Source organism: Halichoeres trimaculatus, unplaced genomic scaffold (genome assembly GCF_033239565.1).
Source record: "Halichoeres trimaculatus isolate MK-OKI-2021-1 unplaced genomic scaffold, fHalTri1.1 fHalTri1_scaffold_2, whole genome shotgun sequence".
In the NCBI taxonomy this organism is placed as follows: Eukaryota; Metazoa; Chordata; class Actinopteri; order Labriformes; family Labridae; genus Halichoeres; species Halichoeres trimaculatus.
Window position 1 is genome coordinate 34,516,588 of NW_027437180.1, and position 15,215 is coordinate 34,531,802.

The window sequence follows — 15,215 nt, forward strand, 5'->3', positions numbered from 1 at the left end:
TAAACAGTGATAAAAAATGAGGATCTGCTTCTGAATCCTAATGTGATGACTTTACACAGTTGGGACACACATACATAACACTATAAATAAGTAAGTCAGTTTTATTATTTAAATGCTTCTTTTTTCAGATCTTTGACAAGTTTTTCCAAGTATCCGCTTTCCCCATCAGTGGTGCAGAAAATGTTGCCATACATCATCCATAACCGCCGCTGTGCCACGCTGTGATCAGAGCGGTAATGCTTGTGTAAATTCTGTTTGCTACACTTTATAAAACACGACATAAATCCACTCGGATGGAGCTACGCTATCCTGGAATCTGCTCTGCTGTGATCTCATGAATTATTCTGAGTCCAGGACCATTCATCATTTTCATCAGGTTACTCACAAGATCAGAAGCCACATTTCCCAAACGGCACTTAAGTGTGATTCATTACAGGTTTTGTGTGTGTGTGTGCGTGTGGGTTTGTGTGTGAGAGCGAGAAAGAGAAATTCCTCTGGGTAATTCTGAAACGATTCAATTGAAGCGAGATGGATTTAGGATGTATTTGATTTAGCCAGTGGTGTGTGTGTGTGTCTTTTCTGTGTGTGGCACATACAAAGATGTTTGACGTTTGTCTGCTCTCTGTTTTTGAAAAAACAAAACAACTATTTGTCTTTGCTTGTCACACAATGGAGCTGCCATCATGTTGTGTTTTACAGTAAGTTTGTCGATGAAAAAAATATTATTAGCAAAGCAAACTTTAATCACTGGTGTTAGCCTCCTTCAGACTGTACTGGGAACAGAGAACTGGTTCCATTTAAAACTCCCAATACACTGCAAAAAACTGAAATCTTTTCAAGCTTTTTCATCTTATTTCAAGTAAAAATGTCTTATTACGCTTGATATGAGCCACATTCAACTTATCAGTCTAGAAAAATGTCTTGTTTCAAGCCGTTTAACACAAAAATGAGGTCTTAACGGCTTATTTCAAAGTAGGTTTTTCTTGTTCCTTTGGCAGATTTTTTTACTTGTTACAAGCTATTCAGACCTCATTTTTGTTTTTAAATAACTTGAAACAAGATATATTTTTACAGATGAGTTGAATGTAGTAGTAGTAATGGTGGTAGTAAATTTTTTTCAGTCTTTATACATAATACCTTGTTTTTCACAATAAAGATATTTTAAACAAACCATTAAAAACAAACAAAAAAACAAAAAAACAAAGCCCAGAGTTCTTGTATTAGGTATTGGCTGAAAAGGCATAGGCAGAAACAGGATGCTTATCTAGGCCTAGCCTACCTTTTTTAACAAATTAGCAAAATTAATGTGACTTATACCAAGTATAAAAAGACAATTTTTACCTAAAATAAGACAAAACCCCTTGTTAAGATTTCAGTGTTTTGCAGTGTTTTCAAGGATTCAATAAGACATAAGCATTTCAATTCTGCTTTTTAACACTCAACAGCAACATTAATCTTTGAGGATTAAGAATTCTGCAGTTCACGTTCTTATCTGCAGGGACCTGCTGTGTTAGCATGACTTTACATCACATGTGACGGAGCGTGTTGATAAAGTCGTAAGAAAACTCTCATGGTGGACTGCAACAACCGGTCTAAAATTGGCCAACTTGCAAAAAATGATACTGACGCAGCAAAGGAGCAAGAGAAAGCTCTGTTCTTGATGTGCTGCGGTTTACTGTGCGTCAAAACGCCACAGCTGAAGTAATATCTCATCACACTCAGGTCTAAAACACAGCTGAGCTCACATGCAATTCATATTAAGGTTAGCGACCAAAACTGTCTCTGATTTTTGTCTGATGTGAGCTCAGAGTGCTTCTTGACATTCCTTGCTTCTACGAGGAGTCCCCAAATTGGTTCCCCGGGAATCCAGAAAGCCTTGTGGTCTTGGTTTGGGTTTGAATCCAGCCTGTGGCCGCTTTCCTGCATGTCACTCATCCTGTTTCCTGCTCTATTCATTGTCCTCTGGGCAAAAAGGCCCCAAAAATAGCTTAAAATAAAAATAAGAATTTCCTAATCAGAAAAAATAACACTTAAAACTAACGCCACCATGTCGCCCATTTAACCGTTACTGCTTTAGTGTCCAGCTAAAAAATTTTAAGGCAAAATTGAAACTGATGAGGAGCAATGGGACATGACATGGACAAATACAAAGAAACTCTCAGTGTGTAATCTTGCAGTATTGCCACAATTTAAAATCCTGCACTGCTTGCAGATCTCTCCCAGCCAAAGACTTAAAATAACCTCGCGAGTTTCACCTCTGTGTTCAAAATGTTGAATCTCAGTGGGGACCTATACACACTATGATTAGTTTTAGTTCTAATATTCATACATACTGGGTTTACATTTTACATGATATGGAAAAACGACTTGGTATTGCTCCGAGTTTGAATCCTGTCTTTTTAATCCTGGGTCACCAGTGTTAAGATGGGATTCTTGGTACCTGCTCCAGCAGACTGGATGATATTCTTACAAATGCTGCAAGAAAAAACATCCCTTTGCTGTGGATAAGTGAAAAACCATCTTCTTAAGCAAACTGAGACAAAAAACTATCATGGAGTGGGTTCCTCTTGAATGTCTGACTTGTCTGCTTTCATGCAATTATGGACTCTATATCTCAATCTCTTGAGCACGCCTGTTGCTTTAACACGTACAAGTATTGTGCTAGACTATAGACTCTACATAAAGAGAGAACAGCGTGGCTCCGCCATTTACCATTGTACAGGTATGAAGCCAAAATACCCCTATCACAGGTGCCGCCATTGCCAGCTGTTGTGCAGCCAGAGTGTGCCTTGTAGAGAGAATCTGAGTGGAGCCGTGTGACAAGATAATTATATTTTTTTCTTTCAAGAGTTTAATCTCCTCTTGGCTCTCCCTCCTGACACATTTTACAATCCCTGAAAAAAATACAGGAACGGCAGCTGTCAATCATCGTTAAACATGATGTAAAGCCTTGTTTTTAACCTCTTATAACTAATGAAAACAAAACTTTTCTGAAAAAAAGATTATTTGAAAACAAGGCAGTCAAATAATATCTTCAAATAACCACACCATCAGATGTGAGAAACATTTCTTCCAGGTGTATTAATCTTTTTTAAAGATTGACCACAGCCCATCTGGAAAGACTATGGAGATGGATTTTTTGACCTATAGGCTACTGCAGCCAGCCACCAGGGGGAGCAGTTTTGTGGCGACCTCACTTCGAGCTGAGCAAGATGACTTCCTTTTTTTTTTTTTTGTAAGTCAATGTGCTTCACTTATTATAAAGACTTTATATTAGAAACAATCTCTCCTATTACAAAGTTGAGATCTATCCTACAAGAAAGAGCATCAGTCCCTCGTTCTGATGCTCAGTCGAACTTTAGCAGCAGGTGTAAATACATCCTGGTGCTGCCATATGATTGGCTGATTAGATATCTAGGTTAATGAGTAGTTGAACAGGTGTATCTAATTCAATAGCCAGTGATTGTACATCTTGACACCCTGATTTTTTTGGCAGGCTTTAAAAGTTAATCATCACAAATCTCCCAAAAAACAACCACAACTTTTTTATAATCGTCAAACAAAACCTGTAAAAGTAAAAACACTTGTGTAATTTAAACTCTGCACAGCCTGAACCTTAACTCAGGCTTTTATTAGCTGTGTTCCAGCAAAACATTTACTGACACAAGTACACAACTCTGAGTGGCTTAGTCAGCCAGTTTGCTCTGAAAGCATCGAGTGTGTCATTACATTCATCCCAAGTCTCAGGTCAATGAAGCATTAAGGACTCTCCAAAATGAACAAAAAAGGTTTTTAAGTTGTTTTAATGCTTCAAGGCTGAATAAACCTTTAAGCTGTTTCTTCACTTAATGAGTATGAGGAGACAAAGTGCTTGTGTTGCTGTTCAGCTAATGAACAAACTATAAAAATGGACGTTTTACCTTTGACATGTGGTGTTATATTGAAAATGATGTTGAGCCTCATTTACCAACTGTTCTCATAAAAGAATTCCTTTTTAAAACCAGCTTCCAGAATTACAGAAAAGAAAGTTTCCTCAACAGATTTTCTGGTTCTCTGTTGGTCACCTCTAGTGTTTTGTACTGAATTTGTTTGAGCGTCATGTTTGAAGGAATGGAAAGAAATGAGGATAAAAGCACATTTCTTCCACAGTACAGTGTATGTAAACCCTTAAAACAGTAAAAACTCAACCCACTGGCGAAAGAAAACTGTGATTTCTTTGAGAACTCCTGTGGCTTGCGACCCACCTGAGTGCTGAGTGGAGCCTCCACGACTGTAGAGGGGAGGAGCCTGAAAGGCGTAGACGACATCGCTGTCAGCAATCGCTGTCAGGTCGTCTTCATCTGAAAAGGAACGCTGGAAACCCGTGGTGTAGAGCTCTGAGAGGATGACCTTAAAACAGTGAGAGAGACAGAGAGGAAGGGACTGTAAAATTACACAACCAAACTTGATATAACAAGTACTTCCCAGTGCTTTAAGACTTTTTCAAAATGCTGCAGACTTCATTAAAAAGAAGTCTGTAAGAAGGGTTAAAGAACAAAGAAGTAGGGTTGAGCTTTTAAGGCACAAGGACTCTTGAGAAGATGTAAACCACAGACTGAGATTTGCTCTGTGTGCTTCACAGACGAAATAAGACGACACACTCGTGTGATCACATCAACTCACACCAAAAATCTAAAGGTTTCTGCTTTAGAAACAGATCAAATGAAGTAGTTTCTACAAGTCTACAAAAACCTTTTCAAACAAGCTTTAAATCAGTGACACAGCTCGAAAGCTGAAATAAATCAAGATATAAAACCACATGGACATCTGCGAAGGGAATATTATCAAGGAAGGGTTTCTTCTTCAAATGTATCTTTTCTTTATCTATCAAACATTTTCCCTCTCTGATTTTTACGTCAAGATCATCACACACTGAAATGAGCCCTGAGCGTCTCGAGGACTTAGGAGTTTGGAGCTCTGCTGAAATAGTGTCTCAGGAGTTCCAGGAGGTAAGTCAGCACCGTTCCCATTTGATTTAAATGGATTGTCACCATCTTTGTTTTACAAAGCCGTTTGGCTGTTTGTGTCAAAAAAGACTGTGGGTCACTATGAGTCTGAGACTTTCATGGCAAAAAGACCTCCAGGAGCAACTGCTGTTTTGAGCCTGGCAGCGCTTTTACCATCATCCAGCTCATATTCATCTTCACTGGTGGATAGATGTGGAGCCAATGTCATTTTTCAAGATTCCCCACCACTGCACTACGCTGAGCAAAGCCTTTGTGAAATCAAACATGAAAATACAAACTGATTCACCTTTGGAACCAGCTTTAAGTTGACATCTGATAAAATGGGAATGTAACTTCAGTGTTGACTATCTTGATCATGAATATGAGTGGGACCTGCAGAGTAATCAAAAATCTGACTCAATTAGATCTGATTGAAAAGAAGCAGAAACTTTTTTGATGTGATATAGTGTGATCAAGAACAAATTATACACTACAATATATTAAGATAACATGAAATACTGTATGACACATCACTATACGATGTATCATTTGATACATTTTATGTGAAAATAGAATGCAATACAGCACAATATAATATAAAATATAATAGGTTGCATTGCATTAAGTCCCTTTAAATTTTGTGGTGTTATGTTGCATTATGTGAAGTTGCATTTAGTTGGGCCACATTACGTTGCATTGCATGACATTGTATTCCATTTTGTTGTGTTACATAACGCTGATATTCAATACAACCCAGTAGAATTCAGTGTGATACATTCTGTTTTTTTTTATGTTACATTGCAATACAATATGGAAAGGACTTAGGTAAGGTACATAATGTACTGTAACGTTTAGTTATGTCACCTTATGTTACACTTAGTTACGGTACAGTACGGTACGATTCAGTATGTTATGCTACAGTATGTTATGTTACAGTATGTTATGTTACAGAAAGGTACGTTACTGTACGTAACGTTACAGAAAGGTACGTTACTGTACGTAACGTTACAGTAAGATACGTTACAGTACGTTACGTTACAGTACGTAACATTACAGTAAGATACGTTACAGTATGTTACGTTACAGTATGTTACGTTACAGTACGGTATGTTTTAGTATGTTACATTACAGTCTGTCATGATATGGTATGGTACGTTTCAGTATGTTAAGTTTTGGTATGTTATGTTAGAGTCTGTCATGATAAGGTACGTTACAGTACGTTAAGTTACAGTACGTTAAGTTACAGTATGTAACATTTCAGTATGTTATGTTGCAGTCTGTTATCTTACAGTACAGTACGTTTCAGTTTGTTATGTTACAGTATGTTATGTTACAGTATGTTGCGTTACAGTAAGTTACATTACAGTAAGGTACATTACAGAATTGTACAAAAGGGTTCAGGGCGGTTCAGTACAGTACAGTAGGGTACATCATGTTACAGCTTGTTTTGTTATGTCATGATACATTAGGCTTTATTACAGTACAGTACATTACAGTCTGGTATGTTAGGTTGGTTTTATGATATGTTAAGCTATGAGAGGACATGATCTGATACAATTTGATACAATGATACAAAGGGATGGGTACTGAATTAGGCACTTTTATAGGTACAGACCAAATTATGTCAAAAGAACCAGGTACCGATTCACGCAAAATCAAAAGGTACCATTTTAGGTACCTAAATGTATTCTTGTGACTGTGAGGGAGTGGCAGAGTAGGTGATTTTCCATGCTGGACATGAACACAGCATTGCAAGGTTATATATTGACAAATACATTTGTCAAACTGAAAAAATATATATTTTAATGTCAAACAAACTTATCTTTTTTTACCACATAAACACAAAAAGTATGGAAAATTGGTACCTTTAAGTACCAATACCAATTACCAGATACCAAGTATCGGTACTGTATCGTTTCTAATGTGAAAGGTATCCATCCCTAACGATACATTACATGACTTCAAGTTAAGTTACTTTATGATATGATACAGTAAAATGTAATTAACATTTTTTTTATAATGCATTAACATCTTTAGTCTTTTCAAGTCTACATTTAGCTTATTCTTCAATCACAGAAAGACTGAACTTTAAATTGCTTTTTTGAATCAAGTCATGTAATTTTGGTTCATCATTTTGTTATTAGTTGTTGTAATTATTAGCGTGTTGAAATGTGTGAGCTTTTTCACATTGCTTACACTTCCAAGCTTCTTTTTTTTTTTTTTCGTTGACTGCTTCTGTTTTGGTGTGTGTGTATGTGAGTGTGTGTGTGTGTGTACCTGTTCTGGGGAGATGTTGCCCTCCCCTGCCACCATGGATCTCAGAGAGGACATGGAACCAAAGAGAGGAACAGCCAGCCCCACCCGCAGGTACCTCTGACCCTTTGTGCTGAAAACCAGCGTCACATACATCGGTCTGTGGGGGAAACACAAAAGAGGGGGAGTGAGGGGGAGGAAGATAAATCACATGGAGGAGCAAAGTGCCATGTTGTTTAGCAATTCTGATTTTTTTAGACTTCTATTGGAGCAGACACTACACGCACAAAGCTATTTTTATAAAATAAATGTGCAGCAGATTTCATCTTTAAAGACGTCAACTGAAACAAAAAAAGAGAATAATGCAGTTATGGATTCAGCTATGCCAGGGGCAACTGAGATCACACTGTCAGTTTGTTCAAGAGATGTAATTTAGCAGTCTCGATGCGTTTACAGTGCCTAACAGCAAAAAAAAAAAAAAAGGGTATTGTTTGCCTCTAATTTAACAAAGTGAATTAACATAGTTTCATCTCTCCCTCGTGTGTTGATTTATGCGTGACTGGACATGACTGAACTGGCACATTGTTGATAGTCCCTCAGGAAGTTACATATGATTCACAACAATCTGAACAGCTCTTGAAAGGCATGACAATGATGAAAGGGTGAGAGAAAGAAAGAAAAATACAAGATGAGATCTGTAACCACAGACGGAGGGTGATAAGGTAAAAAAAATGTCTTCAAAGAAATGACAGAGCCAGTGGGACAGAGTGAGGTCACGCCTTCTCATTTGGGATCATCGCTGACACCTCCACTTCCTGTTTCCCATCATGCATAATTCAGGTGAGTAATGTGTTAGCGGTTGGGTGGCTGACAGGGCACACAGCAGAGGATCTGAGCAGCTGTTTTATTTACGCTGTAAGATGCACCGAGATGAGACGCCGAGACGTGAAATGAAACAGGATGAGGTATGAGCGGATCCTTGAGAGGAACAGGAAATAGAGATGACATCTCAAAAAGCCTCCCGCTGGTTTGAAGCCTGATAGTCTCTATTTTACAAAAAGCCCTCATGTTTCCTTTAAAAGCACAAAAAGCGTATGGATTTCTCCGGGTCTATCAAATTGTTCTTGAAATCCATGTCAGAGTCATCACACTGAAACATTATCTGATTTAACAACCTACAAGATTTTCTACACGTCTGAAATCTTCTACCACATGAGTCACGTCTACCTTACAACTCTGACGACTGTTTCCTTCAGCACTTTCTCCTTAAACTTCCTCCACTTCATAGCAATCCTTCTGTTCCACTTGATACCACGAGGCGTGAAGTACAAGAGAAGATGTTGAGCTTGTTGGAGACGGATGAAGTTTGAAAGAAAGAGTGTGAACACTGTAGTAACAAGGGATAATTCGGTGCTGAATAAAAAACACGCTCAGAGGAGACTTGTTAGTTCTGGTAACGTTACATTTTCAGAGCAGAAGTGTGCTCTCAATAGGATGCAAATCTCTGTGACATGTCCTAGGGGGACAATGAAGGAACAATCCATGCTCCAGCAGCAGCTAGACTTGTGCAAGTGAGACGTAAAGATATTGTGTGGAGCTCAAAGGGTTAAATGTGCTCTAACCTGTGCTACAAAACAAAAAGCTTCTCTGTGATCAAGAGCTGTTTGACCTTTGTTTGGTAAAAAAATATCAATAAGTATTCTTTGACGACACAAAAAACTACCATCCTTGTCAAATAATCCCAATATATTGCCGTCAATATTTTTTCACACTTCCACAACACCTTCATTATTACCACATAACCTATTACTACATGGTGCCATCAGAAGGGGTTTACTCTGTTCACAGCAGAGACCATCCAGGATCAGTGGGGCTCAGCATTAAGAGAAGAACATGCAAGCAACAGGTTACAGAGTCTGTGCTGCCACCTTATGACAAAGTTATCAACTAAAATTGTTTTCTGTTTTATTTTGAAATTTAACAGATGTAGTGAGTTGTCTGTACCTGTGTGTGTCCTATGGATCATTAAATGGCAAAAATAATGCAACAGTTACCTTGAATTGGACATAGAACTCTTTGAGAACCGCATCCAAAACACCTAAAACCCCTACAGCGACTAAAATACGGCCATAATAGTCACTACACGTCAAAACTAGACTTGGCACATACCTTGTTTATAGTGAAACTGAGCTCTGCAGCACCCTAGATACAGGTACCTCAAAGGTACTGTGGTTCTCCCTGTGTGACCTGGAACATTTTTTTTCTAATCTAATCTTTATTTAACAGGAAGAGGCTCATTGATTTTCAAAATCTCTTTCCCAAGAGGCATGGCAGTACGACTGCAATGATCCAGCACTCAAAATGCAAACATGTTGTGCTCATCAGTGACGAGCTAGGGAGCTCAACAGAGAAATGAGTAGCTATGAAATTCCACATACACTCCTTTTATACATGGTGAAATGCATGGTACGTCTTTTAAGACATTTTCTCACCCCATTTAAAAACCACGAGGAGTCCATTAAACCAACATTAGCATTAGCGTTAGCTGCTACAGATAGCACCACTGTACTGTTTGACCTGTAGGTAAAAAGATAGAGGACACATTTTTGTTTATTTGCCTTTTTGGCCCACTAAATTCTTAATCTGATGACAACAAGTTATTTTCTATTATTTTGCCCAGACTGTCGATTCTTTAAGTGACAAAACATTCATGTCATTCATGTTCTTTTTTTCCATAATGCATCGATTAATCATAAATGTTAACGTCAGAGAAGTCAATTACTAAAATAATGTTGCTGCCCTACTAGATACATTAGACAAAATAAAACATCTGCAGTTAGACGCATCTGCCTCCAAATCATTCAAGATCTGCTTAGAAGAGATCTTTTAGCCCAGTTCACGAGGTTTCAGGTCTTTTTTGTAGGTCGTTCCAGCTCAAGGGAGCAGTAAACTTGACACTTTTTTCCCAAAGTTCAGTCCTGACTCTTGAAAGAGGCAGTAATATAAGATCTTGGGAATACAGAGTATGAGTCCCAGTGACTTTAATGGAAACAGATTGGCTGTACAGTTCATGGCGCTGGCGTACTGGAATCCAACGTAAGACTTTGTTGTGGAAGTATTTAGTGTGTTTTGATAAATGAGATCAGACCAGCATGATGACACGGTGTGATGCTGTTTGCTAAAAAAATGACTGCATCATAAGTATGCACTTAACAAACAACATTTAGGAGGGAGTTGTAACATTGCGTTTGTCTCCCTTTTCCCCCTCTGTGCTTTTGCAGCCTTTAGTTATCATGCAGATTTCCAATTGAGGAGCCCACAGAGAAATACCAAACTAATTCATTTAACTGAGAGGGTCACGGACCTGTAACAAGCAACATTTAAGCAAAATTAAAGACCTCTTTGAATGTTTTTTCTTATTTTAGAGAAGAAATCCTTTTTATAGACTGCCTATGTACGGTTGCATAAGGAGGAAACACCGTCACAGAGGGTGGTTGCACCTTTTCTCTCAGCTAGAGAGGCATTATCTGCCGCACCCAGACCTCAGTGCCCCGCTGCCAGCCAGACTTTGCTATGTCCCCGAGGGCCTCAGACTTTTCAGGTATTCTGTGAGGATACTGCTGCAGCAGGGCCATGCAAAACCTACCATGCATGTGTGTGTGAGAGTTTGTGAGTGTGTGTCAGGTCAGTGTGGGTCGGCCCTAAATCTGAATGAATTTTTTCGCTGTCTGCTGGGCGGAGGTAACTGCAGGGACAGACCGCACGCCGTCAGGGAGCTGCAGAGTTTGAGGTTAGAACATGCAGAGAGGATGTAGAGCAGAGGCGTCTGCGTGTTTGAAGATTGGAGGATTGACTAAACACTGCCTGTGGGCAAAGCATGTGGAAGGAGTTTAATGAATTTTTCTGTTTTAGTTCTATTTTAAGATATTCTAAGTCATGCTGAAGACACAGGCTGAGAGGGTGAGCAACATTAGACAAAACCGGAGAATGTTGCAGTCACAAAGTACCACATTTGTTGTTATACATTACCTTGTTTGCCGAAGGGGGATGGGCAGGGAGATACACGAAAATGGATCGAAGGTGTTGCTCTGTTTAAGGCAATGAGGGCATGTCAGGGAGGACCTGGAGACCACAGAAAGAGAAAGATGTTTAATCATTTGTTCAAGATATGACCTCAGATAACACTTTCTAATCAGCCAATCACATGGCAGCAACTCAATGCATTTAAGCATGTAGACATGGTCAAGATTTAAGTGACTTTAAATGTAGCATGGTTGATGGTGCCATACGGGCTGGTTTGAGTATTTCAGAAAGTGCTGATCTACTGGGATTTTAACCCACAACCATCTCTAGGGTTTACAGAGAATGGCCCCAAAAAGAGAAAATATCCAGTGAGCGGCAGTTCTGTGGGTCAAAATGCCTTGTTGATGCCAGAGGTCAGAGGAGAATGGACAGACTGGTTGGAGATGATAGAAAAGAAACAGTAACTCAAATAACCACTGGTTACAACCGAGGTCTGAAGAAGAGCATCTCTGAACACACAACACGTCCAACCTTGAGGCAGATGGGCTACAGCAGCAGAAGACCACACCGGGTGACCCTCCTGTCAGCTAAGAACAGGAAACTGAGGCTACAATTCTCACAGCAACACCAAAACTGGACGAGAAGATTGGAAAAACGTTGCCTGGTCTGATGAGTCTGGATTTCTGCTCCACATTCAGATGGTAGGGTCAGAATTTGGCGTCAACAACATGAAAGCATGGATTCATCCTGCCTTGTATCAACGGTTCAGGCTGGTAGTGGTGGCACCTTTTGGGCCCCTTTTGTACCAATTGAGCATGGTTTAAAGTCCACAGCCTACCTGGGTATTGTTGCTGGATAACGCTCCATGTCATAAAGCTGGAATCATCTCAGACTGGTTTCTTCAACATGACAATGAGTTCCCTGTACTCGAATGTCCTCCACAGTCCCCAGATCTCAATCCAATAGAGCACCTTTGGGATGTGGTGAAACGGGAGATTCTCATCATGGATGTTCAGCCGACAAATCTGCAGCAACTGTGTGATGCTATCATGTCAATATGGACCAAACTCTCTGAGGAATGTTTCCTGTTCCTTGTTGAATCTATGTAGTTCTGAAGTAAAGAGGGTCCAACCGGATAACAGCAAGGTGTACCTAATAAAGTGGCCAGTGAGTGTGTTCAAAAACAATAGTGATTGCAGTTGAAAGCTCTTTAAATTCAGGCTTCACTTTGTGTCAGGCAGACAGAAATCACTATGCACCAAAATGCTTTCATTTTCTCCTCATTGTGGAGTGAGTGCAACAGATATTTAACAGTCTTTGCTGCTGCACGCTGTGGAAAGGCAGGTGATTCTGAGCAGAGTGCAAAGATTCAGAGACAAAAAGGAAAGATGGAAGAGTCCAGGTCTGAGGCCTCAGTGGGACAACAGATGAAACTGAACAGAAGGTTGGCAGCAGGACAATCGAGTTGACAAAACTACAAAGCAACGCTAATGAAGACAAAAAAAAAAAAGCAGACAAAACCTGACAAGGCCTCTGAAACTACAGGAGAGAGGTGATAAAAATAGAAGAATGACATCAGCATGGAGAACAGGGGATCCTAACCATCTGCTGGCAAAATACAGCAGCCAAGCCGTTAAAGACAACCGTGCTAAAATAGTTCCTGGCAGGGTGACGTACTTGTAAACATGCTGAGAGAAGATAAGAAAAACAACTGCTGAGCGTCGAAGCTTCAACCTTGAGGTCAGAGATTACACAGAAGAAAGGAGCTTCTTCTTCTCACTATAGGAAACCAAGGCCACGTTCACTCTGCAGCCAAACAGGACAGTGAGCTGATACAAAAATACTCAGTCCTGTTGTCAGTTGCCTTTTTATTAACATAAAATCAAATTAAAGCATCTGTGTTTAACTTGATTTAATTTATAACCAACTATTAACCCCTCACAGAAGATGTAGTATATCATACTTGAATTATTGATGCACTGAGCTGATCCTGGTATTGGGTATCTGTCTGATACAGGCCAAAAAATGAGACCAGGGCCAATTTACCCAACTACCCAACAATCTTTATCACTTCTTAACAAAGTCTAGGTGTCAGCAAATGTTGGTGGTTGAGGCGCTCTGGAAAATTCTAGTGAAGTTTTCACAAATTGTCTTCGCACTGCATCAAGTCCCTGAAAGGTTTGGATTATTGAAACTAGAAAGCAGCTGGTTACCCACAAAGTCTGACATAAAACATACAGTCCTGTCTTTGTTTTGCTCAGTATGTCTCCTGAGGTAAGTGATGCCTTATCTGAAAATAAATCTGTAGCGACGTCTCACATCACCAGTCCCTCTTAAACTGTAATCAACCCTCAGTAAAAGAACAAAAGGAGCAGTGTACAGTTTGTTCTCTTGCCGTTTAACAATACTATGATCTGCTTTTTCGTGCAAGGCCATTAAATGTAATTCAGCTGCACTTAAATTTGTGAACAAAGGCTTGTAAGAGTAGATCATTAAGCTCATTTTACTCCATCTGAGGGAAATCCACTATCTTTCAGAGGATATTAACTCATGTCCTTTAACAGCTCCTCCATACCTCTCTGAACCCCTGCACATCAACAAACCCTCCTCCTGACCACCACCAGACACCTGTAAAAATGACTCTCCCACACTATTCAAATCCCATCTCAAAACACAAATTTTTAAACTTGAGTGTTCACTTTAAATCTCATTCAACTAACCACACATTGACTTAAATACCCTGTAATTTCAGTTGTCAATTTTATTATTACACCTTTTTTCGTTTTTAACTCTACCTTAAAAAGTAGTCCTAGGTTGTTTTGAAAGACACTCACACAAATAAAATGTATTACTATAAGGGAAGGGTGAGCATGGCTACCCCATTTACCGTTGTATGGGTTTGAAGCAAAATACCCCTGTCACAGGCACTGCCATTGTAGCACTTCTGCAGCCAGAGTCTGCACAGTACAGACTGTGAGGGATTCTGGGAGAATCTGAGTGGAGCTGGGTGACAAAAATAATGATATTTTTTTTCTTTCGAGAGTCTAATCCAGGCATGGGCAAACTATGGCCCGGGGACCACATGCAGCCCGTTAAACGTTTTAATCCGGCCCGCCGAACTTGAAAAAATTAAATGAATAAACCTTGTTAATGTTTTATTTTCCCTGCAATTCAGATGTTTTCCCACTAGATGGCACACTGTAGATTCATTGGCTTTGTTGAGGTGAAGCGTAGGCCTACTACTCCACGTTTGCACTTTACCCTTTGACCCATCAGCCCTTCTGTAAATATTTTTTTCACTGAACACTGCTGTTTGCCTCATATGCCAAGAAACTGTGGCGGTTTTTAAAGAGTATAATATTAGCCGTCACTTTGCCACAAAGCATGCTAACTATGCTAGCAATTTGTCAACAGAAGAATGGGAAGCTGCTGCTCAGAAGTTGGCAGCTAATTTAAAGGCTCCAAAAAGTTTTTAACAGATGAAATATAACGCCGCTCCACAGACTGACTTGCTGCCCCTGTTTCGTCCTTGCACTGGTCGTTGTTGACTTTTGGCACCGGGGAAACAAATTGAATAGAAGGAGCAGGACGAGTAAGCTACATCTGCATCTCCTACCATTTAAAAAAAAAAGACAGTCAGGAGGAGAGTGATGGTGATATCCTGAAGGATAACAGAATTTTCAGTGCTTTAAAATAGGAATGTCTAGTAATAAAAAAGGCACATTTGATTTGTTTGATTTTTAGTGTTTTATGACTCATTCCAAAGTCAGATATTTTGTTGTAATGCTTTTCTTCATTTTCATTTGAAATTAAAGCACATGTTTTCTTCATATCCCAAGATGTGTATTTTTTCTCCAATGAGGTGGGGTTACCAAAGCACTCCATCCATCTGCTCCTGGTCCGGCCCCTTTGTCAAATGTTAGAACCCATTGTGGCCCACGAATAAAAAAGTTT

The 15,215-nt window shown here is 39.5% G+C and overlaps 1 protein-coding gene across 2 annotated transcripts in view; it reads right to left on the reverse strand.

Annotated features, from left to right (window-relative positions):
- usp43a (ubiquitin specific peptidase 43a) overlaps nucleotides 1-15,215 on the reverse strand; it is a 225,343-nt gene that overhangs the window by 108,200 nt on the left and 101,928 nt on the right. For both annotated transcript variants that reach the window (XM_074689798.1, XM_074689791.1), the window contains exons 4-6: nucleotides 11,268-11,360; nucleotides 7,263-7,398; nucleotides 4,245-4,389 (exon numbers count right to left, since the gene is read on the reverse strand). In XM_074689798.1, the coding sequence (XP_074545899.1) occupies nucleotides 4,245-4,389; nucleotides 7,263-7,398; nucleotides 11,268-11,360 (374 nt within the window). The remainder of the gene's footprint in view (nucleotides 1-4,244; nucleotides 4,390-7,262; nucleotides 7,399-11,267; nucleotides 11,361-15,215) is intronic.